Source organism: Brienomyrus brachyistius, chromosome 1 (assembly GCF_023856365.1).
Source record: "Brienomyrus brachyistius isolate T26 chromosome 1, BBRACH_0.4, whole genome shotgun sequence".
Classification (NCBI taxonomy): domain Eukaryota; kingdom Metazoa; phylum Chordata; class Actinopteri; order Osteoglossiformes; family Mormyridae; genus Brienomyrus; species Brienomyrus brachyistius.
The window spans coordinates 51,113,464-51,130,280 of NC_064533.1; the positions used below are offsets into that span (position 1 = coordinate 51,113,464).

The window sequence follows — 16,817 nt, forward strand, 5'->3', positions numbered from 1 at the left end:
TCAATGTCAGGTAAGATTTCACTGTATTTTGTAATTGACAAAGTGTCCTTTATTTTTGCTGTACCCTATAACCAGACTTATTTGGAATGTTGGTTTAATAGGAGTGATAGGGCTCCTGTGTTACAAAGCTAACAACTGTGTGCAAATCCTGTGCTTTTTTACCCATTACCTCTGGTCAGCGACTTTTATGATTAGAAATCTTTTAGTTTTGGGTGAGCTGTCCATTCTGCAGAGTCTATTACTGACACAGAATGCAGAAAGTTGACTAATTATGTATTTATTACAACAAAAATGTCCAAGTTTTCATAGCTGACGTTCTGTAGACAGACCTTCCTTATCCCAGTGTTGTCCATAATGCTCCCAGAGCGAGACAGACAGCAGAGGGGGAACGAGCGAACTTGCACCTACGGCCACATTGAGCGTAGGCAGTTCCCACAGGTGGGGCTGCACAGAGGAGGTGCTTCCTGTTTCACAAATTTTTTTTCTTCAGCGTGAGCACCAGCTAACTGTCACTCGTCACCGGCACCTTGCTGCCTTCATCGTCTCGCAGCGGCTGAGGAGGAGAGAGTGTCGTGGGAGAGAGATGAACCTGCACAGGACAGGGGTCCTGACAGTCCTTGTTCTTGTCTTCCATCCTGCCGGTAAGATCACTCACAGTGCATGGAAAGGAGATGTTTAACGCCACAAGATGTAGCCTGACACACTTTCATCTTGCGTTCTCCCCTTTCCGCATTTCGATGCTTCGAGTTATCCAGCTGTTCAGCTGTGGATTTATAATCGGAGCACAAATGGCGAAGAAGAATCGATTTTAGGACTCTCAACGATTTCAAGCTTAGTTTTGAATCCGCTTGCGATCGCTCTGTCGCGCCATCTTCTCTGAGGTTGCTTTGGAACCCTATGATGAAAAGTGGGCGTTATAGAGATACAAAGAATTTAGTAACAATCACTGGATAACTTTCAGGGTTCATCGAGATCTCTGTTAATTTCTGAGAAAATGAGCACTAAGTTGCCGTATCCAAAGTCCCCTGTAGTTCATTCTGTAGGTGCCTGGGCATGTCAGTAGAAAAGGCGAGGGAGATTTGTCAGCTCTAGAACAGATCTAGATCTCTAGATTTCAGCTGAAGCTTGCTGCTCTAGAGCTCATGTGATTGCTATGCTTGCCATGTAGAAAGCTGGTTGCTGTTTTCAGGCTCTCAGCATCTCTTTTCTACCCTGTACGGTCTCTGTGTTGTCGGTCACTTGGGTTATTTTTGGGGGGAGAGGGAGAAGTTCCTCTCGATGGCTGGTCTTTCTGCCCTGTGCTATTCCTGTGCTTTCAGCGCTCTCATTGTGGGGGGTGGGGGTTACCAGCAGTCAGCACTGAGGTTGCAGATGTAGGGAAGCTGGCATCTTTCTCTTCTTTTGATCTCCACGGTGCCTGGCTGGTCTTTCTGAGCTGAGCTCCATACCTGGCTTCCGCTCCCGCCGCAGACAAAAACAGAACTTCCCGCTGTGCAAGGCTACCCCTGTGTCTCATTTATCCGTCTAGTCTACGTTTGAAAGTAATCACTCGGCTTGCGATCATAAATGCAAAAGACCTTTCCTCAAGCTACGCAAGGATATATGAATTAACAAAACTTGACTAAATTCAAGTACTAACCCTAACCACAGTTTTTGGTATTGCCCGTGATCATCACCCATCGTCTCATGGGCCCTATCAAACTCAGCACGAGTAACGAACGTCAGCCTTAAAAAGGTTTAGTTGTTGATTCTGAATCAATGTGTGTCTCATCCTTGAAACACACTTACCTTTGCAGACTTGATGTTGGATTTCTTTTCTCTTCAGCTGTTTGGAAATGTTTCCTTCTGTTAAAGTTTGACCAAACAGCCAACGGCAAAGAGTGACATGTATTCAGGAAACCAAGATCAAGAAACCTTAGTGTCTTTTTTTTCCTGATTGGGTCTTTATTGTGATCTGTAAGTACTCTAAACCATTTCTATGGCTGCTACCTAGCTAACTGTAGAGGTCTGAAGAGCCGATGCCTTCGTCATTGGGAGATGAAACATACGCCAATTTACAGAAAGGACATTTTGTCTTGGGCAATGGTATTTCACCTTCTAGGCCAGAGGTCTAGCATCAGCCCATGAGCTACATCCGGCCTACGAGATGCTTCTTATTGACATGACATCGTTTTTTTATTCCCTCAAATTCTCTTTCTGCTTAAAAAGTAGCTCAAGATCTCTTAGCCAGTGCCCCCCCCTGCCCCCCACAGGTTATTTTTGTTTCAGACCCCTTCTGTAAGCAATTCTCAGTGTTTCTTCTAAATCGTAAAAATATATGTTGGCTTTATTATAGATAAACATTTTAACTGATTTAAAAAGCGCTTGAGAAACAGTCAAATACATTGTGAATTTTGTATATTTCCACAAGAGGTTTCTGTATTCCGCCTTGCATTTGACGGCTGGTATTTAAAATATACGTGTAGTCCTTAGCTTCCTAACAAAATCTGTTCCTTAAATCTGTCTTTAAGTCCAATTTGTAAGTAAGTTGGAACGATAATAATATAGAAAACAATACTAATAATTATAATACAGTAGTAATTAAGGTAACTACTGTGGTGTAACTAGAGCCACCGATCAGCTGAAGCTACGAATGTTTTCATGAGTGTCACAAAGTAGTACATGCATTTGTTATTACGAACCATTGTATTTATCTGAGATGTTTTATATAATAGGCTTTATGGCAATCCGCCCGTAAATATAAGTTGTCCGTAAGTCAGACAGTCTTAACCCTGGGACAGCCTGTATAGTGTGTTTACTACAGGATATTCAGTTTTCGAGTGGCTTTCTTGTTGAAGGGTAGACCGACTACAAAACTCAATTAAGATTTCAAAGTGCAAATTTGACCGTGACTTTGAGCATTTGCTGTCAAAACTATTTTTTAATTTAAAAATTAAGAGAATTGTCTTTAGGATCATTTACTGTCATAATTCAGCAATGAATAAGTGCTCAATTTAAATGATTTAACTACATTTAAACATTTACAGAGAGATCATTCCTAAAAAAATCTGTCTCGTCACTCGGATAAAGCATTTAACTGGGGGTAATTTTAATCTTGTATTGATATATTCAATATATTATTGACCTTAAATTATTTTTATTAACAGTGTAAAGTATGAATTGGACACATTATTACTTGAAAGCAACCATTTTTAAACATCTCCGTAACCATATCAAACTAGAATAATTACCTTGTATCCTGCTTGTATATACACATTGAATTGGCTTTGCCCTAATTTGATTAAATAGGTCACTGTAAAGCAGTTCTGTATCACCATGGTTTTTAAAAATCATTATAATTTGCAAACAAGTCATTTATTGTAACTTATGGGGAGTTCTCGGATGATTTGGCGCTATGGTACAAGTCTAGAGTCCATCTGAGATTTTTTATGTGATGCTGGTCAAAAAGTTGAGTCATAAAGATAACCTACGATAATATTTAATACTTATGTTGGTTTTTTTTTTTTTTTGCGTAAAGAAGGGAGGAGCCGTGTTCTGTTATTTGTTCTTGACTGGACCCCAACCACCCGTCCAGTAAATGTGTCTGCACTGTATTTCCCGGTGTCCTTGGCTGCAGTGACGGAATGAAGACGTTTAGCTACAAGGGTCATCTGGACCGCTAAGGCCTATAATAAGCTTATAAGGTGTTAGCCAAGTGTTTGTTTTGATATATTCTTATTTTATTCATTCACTTAAAGTAGGGTCATTCACAGTAACATATTTAAAATCATTACCCATTTTAAATTTAGCATGGATAATCAGTTAAATGACCATACTGAATAACACTGCAGTTAGACAGCGTGAGCGGCTATTGGTTAATCTTATCCGCTGTTTATTTATAATATTTATGCGTATTAACGGATGAATTTTTCTCTCTCCAAAAACGTATCACTCAGTCCCTCTAATCTACCAAATTCTAATATGACAAAAATAAGATATTTTGTGTTTGATATTTATTTTAGTAACAAGATAAGAAAATAATTTATCTTGAATTTATTTGTTTTAAGAACTACTTAGATCAGAAATGAATATCAACGGTAATAAAAGAATGCGCTTATGAAGGGTGCTCAAAATAAATGAAATCAGTGGACAGGCAATTCTCTCAAGCACAGCTCTCAAAGTCTGAATTAAATTTCAGTAAACAGAACTTCTCCAAAAAGCATAAGTTGCAGCCTTAACTGCTGGAAGTCTTTGTCACCGTTGCATTTCTTAATATGGCTGACCGTCTAGCTAGTCAGAAATGCAGCTCCATTTTATTTATTTGAGTATAATGGATCTGTTGTGACTTTCCATTGGCTGCATGAGCGTCAGGGATACCAGCATCATTTTGGATTACGGAGCATGTCTCCAACCGTATCGTGAAACTGACCTTTGACATGACCCGCGCTGATTTAACTGCTATTTGGTGATTTTAAAAATTGCGCTTAATTTTAAGGATCCCAAGATAATAGTGTAAATGACTTGACATTACAATAAAGAAAATACAAATGTAGGTAATATTAATCAGTCGTACAGCATCTAAAGTAACGTTGAGCGTGTTTTTAGCGTGTTAGCAATTGAGTCTCACGGAAAGCTAATTTTTTTCACGCTCAATTTAGGTAATACATGCATTTAAAAAAAAAAAAAATCTAGGAAAATAGTAATTGCTTAATTACTAAATACAGCTTAACTTCCTGTCCTGATGAATTTCAGGGAGGACGTGGGATGATTTGGTTGGAAATATTATTTTGTTTATATAGGGTTGCCCAATGTGGGGGAGGTCTAAGCTGATGACAAAAGAAAATCTATCTGGGCATCACCATTATTCTCCAATAACTTTGCCCTTTCATTGTCATATCTTGAGCTATAGCCAAAAATTGACGTGACGTGTTTTGCCCAGTGACGTGTTTTGATCCATATGTTTTACATACATTTGTGCCTTGATTAAGCTAACAGAAATTAGCATGGGTACTAGACTTAAAAGATATGAAAACATGCAAATGTTTCACCAAGAAGTGTTGTTTTTCTATTTCCTAAAAATCCATTTTCTACGTTGGCAAATGAATAGAACTCGGTTTACAAGCCAGGTATTACTTCTGTTTTCTGCAGTTAGGCAGTGATTGCTTAGTTTCTGTAACTCCATATTGCTTTGGGGTGTTGAAGCCAGTTTGTTATGAACACGCACTAATTCTCTGGGTGATTTATGAGCTTTTTCATGTGCAGGAATATCAAAATATTCAAATGTTACTTTGCATTGAAGCTAGCTATGGAATATAGACTGCAGAAACGTGCACTCTGTGTCTGTTGTTCTGTAAGTCTTCAAAAAATATAGTCACTGTGGTGCTTATGTTACTTACTAAAGGAAAAGAGAAACGCTTGCAGCTTTTTGAAGATAAGTGGTTTATTTTGGGTAGAACAGGTGGGACCTAACCCTGTGTGAACAACTCTGCGGTCTCATTAGCAGAGGCGGGATTGGAAAACTCACGCCTGTGCGAAAAGACAGGACAGGAAACACCATTTATACCACCTTCTTTTACCTTGAGTGGGGGTGGGGGGGCTGCCCCTTAATGTCTTTTTTTTAACAGAATTGTGTGAGGCTCTCAGTGAGGGTGTCGGACACCAGTTATTTAATGATTAGGTAGATTAGTGGCTGGGCAACACTACTGGGGGAGTGTATTTCTGTGAAGTTTTTTTCCTGTCTTCTTTTTTTAATTCTTCCCTGCTGTGTCACTGCAGGGAATCCTCTACTTGGCCCGTTGGTGTTACATTTGTCAGAAAGGGTCATTGCTGGGCAGAGGTTTCTCATTTTTCAACCAAAAAAAAACTGGTAGAAAGACATTGTCACGGAAAGGTTCCCCCGGAAACGAAAAGATAATGTGTCACCGTAGAAGCCTATTTATTTACAGTCAAAACAACCTACTTTTTTCTAAAGAATGAAATAAACAGATTTTTTCCCCTATTGAGTTTATAATAGTTTTTTTAAGTTTTTAGTTTGACTTAAAAACTCCCACATTATGGTCAACAATAGCTTAATGAAATCTACAGTATGTCTTCAACCCACCATGCGTCGTATAAACTGTGTACAATGTTATTTTTCTTGGTCGATAATCACCATGTGCTTGTGACTGTAAAAAGGCCCACCTTGGCCATTCAGACACCAACTGATAATCTCAGTGCTGCATTCTGGGTCTCGTTTATTGGGACGTACTTAAATGAATGAATAGTTTTGAGGTTCACTGTACGATTGATTGTACTTTTGTCTACGGCCTGGATGAAGGTAAGCGAAGTTGTACAGCGTATATTTCTTATTCTTATTTCTTGCTTAGTTTATAAGTAAGAGATACAGACTCGTATAAGTGATGAAATGATCCCTCCTTTGGTGAGAGGAGTTGGGACACGGGGGACCGATAAGTCAGGTCTACGGTTCAAGGCCCCGCCCACATCTCCAACAAAAAGCAGAGCGTGGCGAAGTAGCTTTTGCGTGAATCTGTTGCAAAATAGGATTTTCTGAAAAGTGGTGCTGTAGTGGCAGCAAGTTGGGTGGAAAATGAATGAGGCTGCCGACAAAAACAATGATGCTTTTCTCATCGTCCTCCCTGTGGGGGAGCGATGTGTCATGTGGGGAATCCTCCTGTCAGCATTTTCTGTTTTATACGACAGAACGGGTCAGTGCAGAGAAAGGTGAGGTTTCGTCTCGTTAATCTGTTTAGACTGCAGCAGAAAGCGGCAGGCTGTCCAAGAGCGGCGGCCTTACAAAACGAAGGATAAAAACAGTTTAGTCGCTGCAATATCAGCTCCGGCAAGAGGAGCTGAGTCTCACGCAGTCACGTTCACCACAGAGCCAAGCTGCCTCCCCCCAATCACCGTGCCGTAACTTTGACCTTTTAAACACCACTGATGCTCACAGCCTAAATAAAGCGGAGATCTAGACAGCAGGTCAATTCACCGATTGACATGGAGGCGTAATCGTCACATGCGCTGCCGATCAGTGATTTTTCTAACTATGATTTAACAAGCAACCGGCACGTGGTGGATACGGGGAATTAAATGAAAGCTATTGAACATCTGCCATCTTGAGACTCGGAGCGAAATTAGTTATCGATTAGCCTGTGGTTTTTAATCTCGGAAGCTCTGCAGCAGACCGGCATGTTAGTCTTGCCTCTGCATGTTCCTCTGTCTATTTTTGGGTTGTGTGTAGTACACCCATCATGCACTTTGCACAGATTAAAGTGGTCTTTACACAGAGCATATATCTAGCGAGGTGACTTATTTCCGAGTACTGAACTGAAACTTTTTAAAGTGCCCCGAGTTTTATGTAAATCTGCATTTTGGAGCCTAAGCGTTTTTTCTAAGCGTTTGTTTTAATCTCCGTTAGCCACACGGCGGCTTTACTCTTGAAAAGAAACGCACGGAAGCCACTGTTGTCAGATAACAGCAGTGGAAATGCTCAGAGACCCCAAGGCTTTGGCCTGAACACTTCCTGTCACTGCAGTGACATTTCGCATCACGCCGTCGAGCTTGGCTGAGACGCCCCAGCCAATTAATAATATTGCACAAACTCATTTCAGCTGTGATTAACAATGAAACCAATCATATGGGTACAGAATAACATACCGAGGAATGAATGAGTCAGACAAAAAGACATCACGGCTGTTCCATGCGTTCGATCATTGGGTGTAACATCAAAACAAGTTTTCTCAGAAACAAAATACATTTCTTAATAAACTTTGCAGGCATTTATGCCTATTTGTTACCCTCATAACACTGGCAATAAATACATTCCTTGTGGTAAGCAACAAGTCCGATTTTCATGGTTTTTCTAATGAATTAAGTACGATATCCTTAATTTGTGTCCAAATTAAGACATTTTATCCTGTAGGAGGCCTGCCTTAGGGTCCGCGATATACATGGTTTTGTTATGCAGACAGTCGTTCTTGATGTGTGTTGAAATTCTGGCTGATCACAGATGTCCCACAGCAGTATTCCTGTGTTCCTAGCTGGCCTTCTTGTCTATTCATTTTTCATATTCTTCTTGAGCTAATTTAAAAATATTCAGTATTGTATGTTAGCCTGTTGTACTAACCAATCTGGGATTTGTAATATGGCATCAGGCAAAATATATTTTAAAAAAAACTAAAACCAACCTTTAGCAGTTTTACTTGAAATTAAAAATCAGCGGTCAAACTGCTACGTTGCCTGCAAGGTACAATACCTATACTTCCTGTATTAAAACAGCATCATTAACTAGTAATAACTGCAAAATGTGCAGGTTTAAAAAGGAGGCCGTACCATTGAATAGCGTAACACGAGAGACTGCAGGGAAGAGATGAATTGGCACATGGTGAAAATCTGAGAGGGCAGCCATCGCTGTTGACAGCATGTGGGACAGAAGATTTAGCCAATTACTAAAAGGGCTGTAATCTAGACACTGCCAGACCACACTCTCTCTCTTTCGGTCTCTCTGACAAGTTTTTTATTTACCACAACATGAGTCTTCTTAAGATGTAACATTAAGATATTTATTGGAACTTCTGTTTTGGAAATTAAGCCTTTAACATACGCAAACACATGAATCATTAACTAAAAGCAAAGTTAATTTTAATGTAATTTTAATATAGAAATGTACTCTAATGTACGTTTGATGTAAAAACTGTATAAAATGCACTTTTCTTCAGGAAAAAACTTTTGTCACTGTAATACAAATATATGATGCATACTGTATCTGTGCTCATGCAAGGGATCCTTACATTTAGGGTGTCCTGCACAGACTGCATTAGGCGATGTGGTAACACTTTACTCCAAGGGGTACAAATAAAGTTGCAGTACCCTCTTACTAAATGTATTTATTAACTAGAAACAGTGTTAGTTATGCATTGATCCTATGTTCGTTCATCATTAATCAGCCATAACAGTTTATTTCATGAAGTTACTATATTTGTTCGTGATTTGTACTTGCTAAGATACTTGTGCTCTCTCAAGTAAAGTGTTACCGATGAATCTCATTTGTGAAAATTTTAGTCAGTGCCTTTTATAGTTTTTCTGCAAAATACTGCTTTAAAAAAGGATAGTGTTGATAGCACAGCACCCTCTTAGGGATGTCTAGGCGTTGTCAGTAACTGCTGTAATGTATGCCTTGTTTCTCGTTAACGTGGCACGCAACATTCCATTTATAATCAAAGACCCGTAAAACTGACAAAATGCATCTTCTGTAAGGAAATTAAATTGAGCTTTATTTGCCTTTTGTACAAATACGAGAACAGGTACATTGGAATGTGTTTTTGTCATATCCCATCCTGCTGTCCTTTTTTAAGAAATACACACATACATCGTTCTTTTAATCTTGTTGGCATCACAAAGAAGAACTTCGCTGCCTCCCAATAAGTTAAGTTTTTTTGCTGGTAATTTAGCCAGGGAGTCACCTAATACTATAAGTTAGGGGCTTCCAACTGTACGTTCTACACAGCATATCCAAATGACAAATGTCGTGCGGGAAAATCACAGCCCGGCAACACTTACCGACTGGAGGGGAGTGGATGCAGACGGTTAAATCAGCTCCCCTAGCAAACCCGTAATATTGCCGATGGAGCCCCGATTTAAGGCCTAGAGACGTCAAGATTTTCCATTTTTGACATTGTACTTAACCTTGGATTTCATTGTAATCCTGCAGATGTAAGAAAAAGACTGTACTGGCACTCAAAGCCTGACGCCCACTTTTTATTGGTTGCTCAGATTTGGCTGGCGGGGTTGGTCAGGTGGGGTGGGGGGGGGGGGGATATGCTGGGCAGGAGAATGTGTGTGTGTGTACCAGCTTCATGCCCCGCGTGTCAGCTGCAAGCCGGGTGGCCTGGTGGTCGCAGTACAGCAGGATTGCTGATCCGACCCATGGCTGCCTCAGCATTTCAGTACCGCGTTCTTCAAAATCCGCATTACGCAAGATCTGCTGCATTTTGATCGCGCCCTTGTGTTAAAGACCAATGCGTTGCGTAATGCCGGATAAACGCAATGCTTTGTCAATGTGAGTCGTACCTTGAGGAGTCCAGTTGGAACATTTGAATTCTACAGAATTGCTATTCTTTAGTGTTTTGGCAAAATGTGTTTACAGTGTTACGCTTTCGTGTCCCCACTGGAATCACTGGAGGTACTGCAGGTAAGAGGGTGTGGTGGTGACTGCAGCACCCTTTAGCGAGTACGTGCGGCTCACAATGGGGCTGTCAGATACACGCGCCGCTTGCCCCCCCGGTTCCACTTCGAGGTGTCTTGCGGCCGTACCCCCCTGAGACACCGGCAGCCATTCCCCTAACCCTGCTGCGGCGACACAAGGCTGAAAAAGCCATTGCAGTGAGCACTGCTCGGGGTACAGAGATGTACGAACCGCGAGAGAGAGAAGCTCTGCAAACCGCATTCTGTATGTGTGTGTGTGTGTGTGTGTGTGTGTGTGTGTGTGTGTTAAGCAGCTCTGAGGGGGCCATTTTGTCGATTCGTATGTCTCCGCATGTACGTCTGAGTGTTAACACGCGAGCGTGCGGGGGGGGTGGTTAATAGCTCCCACTGGTTGTTGGGGCCCAAATTGCGATGAAGCTCAGAAGCTGTGGTTTAGGTAACTATCTTCTGCCCCCGCCCCCCCCCCCGACCCGCTTCTCTTTCCTGTGAACCTTGCCAGCCACACACTAAGCACTAGCTAGGTCGCACTCTGAGTGTGCGTAGAGGAGGTACAATGGGCCCGTGAAAATACCTCTGGCTGTCTCTTTCAGGTCATTCACTGCAGCCACCACACACTGGCAATCCAGCCTCTGAGCTCTTAGTTGGTTCCTTATGACCAGGGGTGGAAAGTTCAGGTCCAGAAAGTAAAAATCCAGACCAAGATTTTGTTCCAACCAAACAGTTGAGTATTCTGTGAATGTGACATGTGACTCTTTATGCTCGACTGTTTGGTTGAAACAAAATCTTGGTCTGGATCTGTACTTTCCACCCCTGCTTATGTCACCAAACAGTTTTCGTGTGCAGAAATGCCAGAGACACACCATTTAGACTAAACTTTTTTTTGTTTGAAAATGATTGAATTGCCTTTATTTTTTAGGCAGTTTTTTAACATGCGTTCAGGAAGCGCTGTCGTGCAGTTCTGGATCATCGTGGGTTAAACAGTGCAGGTCATTGTACTGAGAGATCTGGTTTAAACCAGGTTCAAATAAAAACTGTGGGTGTTTCCCAGGATCCCCGCGTCATCAGTGTCCCCTTCGGACCATGCAACTCCCCCCCCCATCCTCCTATTGCCCATCTGTCCGTGCGTGACTAATGTTACCCTCCCTCTGTCACGTGACGCAGAAGCCATGGATATTATGGACCCCAGAATCTGCTACGTCCTCGATGGCCTCCTGATGCTGTACAGCATCATCATGACAGCGCTCTTCTTTAAGGCCAAGGTGAGTCCCGGAGGTCCTCAGCCAAGCAGACTGGGCATTAGGGGTGGACCAGAGGTAAACAAGGACATAGAAGGGGGGCAGTGTGTATCTGTGCAGGTTAGGATGCTGTGTATGTAATCAGATGGTTGCTGGTTCAAATCCCATGGTCCACAGAATTCACTACTGGGGCCTTGAGCAAGACCCTTAACCCTTCTCAAAACATTTCTGTCGCCTTGGATAACAATATGTACTACATAAATAAAATGTAATGTAAATCTAATTACCTGCGATGGGCTGGTCCCCCAACCTGGGTTGTTCCCTGCCTCGTGCCCATTGATTCCAGGATAGGCTCCGGACCCCCCGCGACCCAGTAGAATAAGCGGTTTGGAAAATGGATGGATGGAAATCTAATTACAGAGGATGTTTGAGATGATGGATAAAACAATATGAATAACCTTGTTTCTGGAATGTGTGAAGTGACAGCTGAGGTCTAGTGTAGGTTGAGGTTAACTGTAAATCTGTAGCCGTGTACCCAGAAGTGACTAATATTGTCATATGATTCGAATTGATCTCTTATGGTAACAGTCTTATGGTATGGTAATGAACGCTGGGCAACTGTTCATTAGGAAATCACACGTAATACAACAAAGAATAGTTACTAAGTGATGACCGATTTTCAGAAGCCAAGTTTCAGTTTAGACCTCAGGATGGTGTGATGTATGTTGGAGTTATGGCTACATGGTAATACTTGGTAGTGCGAGGTGTGAGATTTAACGTAAGCGGAGCCAGTACGGGCCCACGTTCAGGCCCATGCGGATCTTCTGTGGCCCTGGGTGCTACGTGGCTGACAGACATCTGCCGTTTTCAGGAAGTCAACTGAATATGTGGTGACTGACTTTCAAGCTGACGGAATCTGTTGAAAGTGGTTTAAAGACCTTTTTTCGGGAAGAATGCAAGAGAATAGAAAAAAAGACCCCAACACAGTACTGCATAAAAATTCATGTTATTGAAAGATTTATATTGTATTTCTGCCTTTATTCTCTCTCTGGCAGTTTGGGACCCAAAGCATTTCAAAGGAAGAAGGCATCTATTCGGTAAGTCCTTCCCCAGCTTAGCTAACCCTCAGCTCGTCATTAACGTATCTCATGAGGAGGGAGGACTTACCGTAAGGCACAGGAAGGCAGCGTCCTGACCCCCATGAAGACAGAATTTCCAAAAGTTATATGCATGGATGTAAGATAATGCGGTGCCCCCTTCACATTTGGGAAGCTTAGGGGTGGAACAACATATGTGAAAATTTGCAAATAAAACTTGAGCCCCCTAACTTAACCTGTAATAATCTGCTTGCCTGAACGGCAACATAAAAGTCAATTACTACCAATTTCTAAACAAACAGTACTGCACTGTACACACTGCATATCAGCTTGTTGCGTCATTTTATATCAAACCTTTTTATATGATATATAAGCCAATTCTCAATTCTGACCCTGTATGTTACTGCTATACACATTGGGAACCCTCCCTTTTGGAGCTCTAATTAAAAATGAATAATTAACAGCACTGAAATGTTTAAAAGTTACTGCGAGAATTGTGAGATTTCCTGGTTATAAAGACGGCGGCGTGAGTTGCTCGTGAGTGAGGCTGGTTACCAAGACAAAAATATTTAGTGTGACCAAGCTAAGACTTTTAATATTAAAGATATAGATGCATTTACACTAACAAATAGTATATATCATTAATACTTATATATTATGTGAATTCTTGTGATCTTTATTTTCAGTTTTGTTTTGCGTGTCGTCTGTGAGTTTTTGTGATCTTTCCTCAAGCTCCAAAAATATCCCTGTTTAGGGAATATGTAAGGAATAATCGAAAACACGAATGTCAAATTTACTAAACTGGAGGGGTGACTGTATAATATTTTAAATTAGAGCAACTTCTGTTCTTTGCATTTTTGGTAACAGTTCTCAGTACAGACAAAGTTACCCCCGTCCTGTTCCTACTTTGAGATTTCATGCTACCCAGCCTCCTTTTCACACTGGAGCCTCACGGAGGCTAGCGGGTCTTTCACTGGCAAGAAAACTGGCACAAAGTAGCCAAACTGAAGAAGAAAACAGTGCAAAGACAGAAGATTAACATTACATATCCTGTGAAACTATCCCACTTGAGTGGTGGACAAATTGTGATCAGACGTGGAGAGAACACATTTAAAAGAATGTAGGTAAAATACCCTAGGCTACAGCCGAGCAGCCCGGCAAAAGTGGGTACGATTAAACTTCGTAAATTTGGCCTATCGACCCTTTAGTGTGATACCCCTCTCCCCCCCGATTGGCAAATTTTACCCACAGCACTTCTGCCCCCCACCCTGATTGGTAGGCTTTACTGCTGGTAACCTGACAGGCAGATTATTTATGTTCCATTGTTTTTAATTCCCTCTCTTTGCACTTAAATAACTCAGGTGGCCCCCTTTGGGACCCCAGAGAAGTTAATCTGCCTGAGCTTGTAAATCAGAAATATAAGAACAGTTATTCACATCTCATTGAAATATAAAGGACACCACCGACTTCGGCTTCTGTTATGCAGTTCCACTACTCGGTTGACAAATTGTGCGTGTGTTCCCCCATCTCCCCCCATCTCCCCCCAGGACCTAAATAGAGCACCTGACACCTACGACCAGCTGAGGGGTGCGAACGACCTGGAGATCGGGACAATGCAGGTATGCAGAACAGAAACTTATATGGCAGGTCCTCTGGAAACATCGATCAACACCACATGGCCTGATTTGATCCTAAATCATTACGTTAAGTCAGTGATTCCGAACCCGGTCCTCAGGGAGGGTGTACTGGGAGTTGGGAGGAACCAAAAACATGGACCGTCTGGGGGTCCCCGAGGACCGGGTTGGGAAACACTACCTTAAGGGAATGGAGTATGAATTTGTAAGAAAGTGTTTAATGGGACCCAGTTTTTATTTCGCGTGTTGTATGTTTTCAGCGCCAGAGGTCAGGCAATGATGGCGTTTACACGGTAAGGGCCTTTTCGTTACGTGATTATCAGCACCATCAATTAGCAGAAGATCCACATCACTTAGTCATGCGAGTGGCTTTGGACAAAAGCATCTGTGATGCACAGAAGCGGGCAGTCAACTGCATCTTTCTTTCGCTCCTTAGCCGCTGCAGAAAAAGGACGATGACACTTACAAACAGATCACAGGGAATAGAGAGGTAGGTTTCATTTACTCTTTTTACAATAGGAACTGGGGTAAAAGCCCTACTGTAATACCTGAGATGCAAAACTTACAGCTGTCCGTTGCCTGACTTCTCTTTCACAGCGTAAGAAAAACAAGAACGAACAAGTGTACCAGGTAAGACCATAAGACCCCTCCATTTATTTCCTTTGAAGGGTTGGGGATACATTCAGGGGGGAAAGAAGTGTATAAATATGAATATGAACATCTCCAAATGTGCCCACACAAAAAGTCACTTGCTGGGTTTATAGGCACCTCCATAGATCGGAAACAGGTAACAGAGGGAGACCCGTCGCTCGGCTGTCATGATCTACACCCACCTTTCAGCGCAATACTGATTTAACAGATGCAAAAGTACAACATCCTGCTGATGACAGATAGTTCTGAATTTATTCTACCGACAAACCAAACATTTATTGTCATTTTATTACATCGTAGACTCTGATGTACCCGTCCACGAAATATCTTTTTATTGTTGTGGACCAGAATAACCACACCACATAGTTTAAAAGTTTATGAGCGCAGAACTCCCCTTGTAAAAGCAGGAGTTTTGAGTAAATTCTCACACGGTTTCTTATAAATTTATTTTTAGATATGCTTCATCATGCTAAGTAAATAGCAATGCAAATATAACAATTATAATACCTATAAGATATATATATATATATATATATATATACTGTACACACCTATCTGTTTGAGGAGAGATGGGAGTATGTTGCAGCACCGTTTTGCATATTTTGTTTTTAACGATCATGCACATTGAGTATTCTAATGCATTTTAAATGACTCCATTTCTCATTTTGTTTTTATTGCTAATACCTTATTAATAGAAATTGGGTTATTAACATCAAGTAGTATAAAACTAGGTGTAACAAAACGTTAAAAGATTTTTGCAAATCTCTAAATTTATATTCTGCATTAAGTATTAATAATCGTGGAAGGGGGATCAAGAGGTGTGTTTTCGGTTTACGGAGCAAGGCAGACATACTTTGATCCCAAGTGGAAGGCAGCGGGAAGAAGCAAAGAGAAGCTTGAGGTTTCAACATTGTGCAGGCGCTTCCCCTTCCAGTAGATCACCCTGTTCTTCATGCGTTCTCCAGTTGCCTGCTAGACAGAGTAACAATGACAGTGTGAAAGTCTTTAAGTAAAATGTATGACAGAAATAAGTCTGATTATTTCTCAGGCAAGCATTTAAATGTAATTTTTAATTTTTGTTGTAGAGAATTTAGAGGGTAAATTCAATTTGTCCTCCTTTTTGCCCCCATCAGGGCCTGACCGGAGCCACCAGAGATACTTACGACGCCCTGCAGATGCAGCCCATGCTCCCTCCCCGCTAAAGCGCAGGACCCCCAGGCTGTCCTTCCAAAGGGCTGTAGCCGTATTCACTGAGCCCAAAGCCCCCTTATGGTTTTTGCAGAGCACAGGAGGACGGTTGGTGAAAGATCAGGGTACAAGTTCATTAAAGCTAAAAATTAGGCAGAGTGGCTTCCTGGTGTATCGATCTGCTCGGTATTATTTGTTTAGTAAAAGGAAATGTTAGTCTTATGATGAAGAAAAATATTTATAATAGCAGAAAGGGTTTTTGAAAGTGTTTTTGAAGATTTGGTGCATTTGGAAGTTACACAAAAGACCAAAAACGAAATGGTGGTTCACCACACGTTAAAGTCGATCGCAGCTGCAGGAGCGTCACCAGCTTTGTGGGTGCCAGCAAAGGGCTGTTTGACGTTTACAGTAACCTCCCTGATTTCAGCTCTGTTTCTAAATATCCAGGTATCATACACCAGTTTTACAAGAAAAGGTTATTCCTGTCTAATCACTCTTGGAAGTGCTTAGGTACCAACATGACATTTTTAATGTACATAGTTTTAGCTCATTGTTTAGTAATATTTTATGTTTATTTGCATTAGGAACATCACAAAAAGTGTCAAAAGTTTTTAATGTACTAGAGGTTGTAGATAAATGGATTACTTGAAATCCAAAGTTAAGATTTTACTCTGCGATTAACTATCAACCCAGTAAAGAACCTTTTTACTATAAAACCTGCCTATTTCTGAAATATCCTCATTTATTTAAGTACTCCCTGGGTTACAGACGATCTTTTTATCTGCTAAAATTATTTACAGACTCATTGTACAAAATAAAGGAGTTTCATTACA

General features: G+C 41.2%; 1 protein-coding gene across 1 annotated transcript; it reads left to right on the top strand.

Annotated features, from left to right (window-relative positions):
• The first annotated feature begins 273 nt into the window (after positions 1 to 273).
• Positions 274 to 16,817, top strand: LOC125738853 (T-cell surface glycoprotein CD3 zeta chain-like). Its single transcript, XM_049008315.1, has 8 exons — positions 274 to 641; positions 11,341 to 11,438; positions 12,470 to 12,511; positions 14,059 to 14,130; positions 14,406 to 14,438; positions 14,582 to 14,635; positions 14,743 to 14,775; positions 15,930 to 16,817. The coding sequence occupies exons 1-8, from the start codon at positions 584 to 586 to the stop codon at positions 15,996 to 15,998; spliced, it is 459 nt and encodes a 152-aa protein (XP_048864272.1). The 5' UTR covers positions 274 to 583; the 3' UTR covers positions 15,999 to 16,817.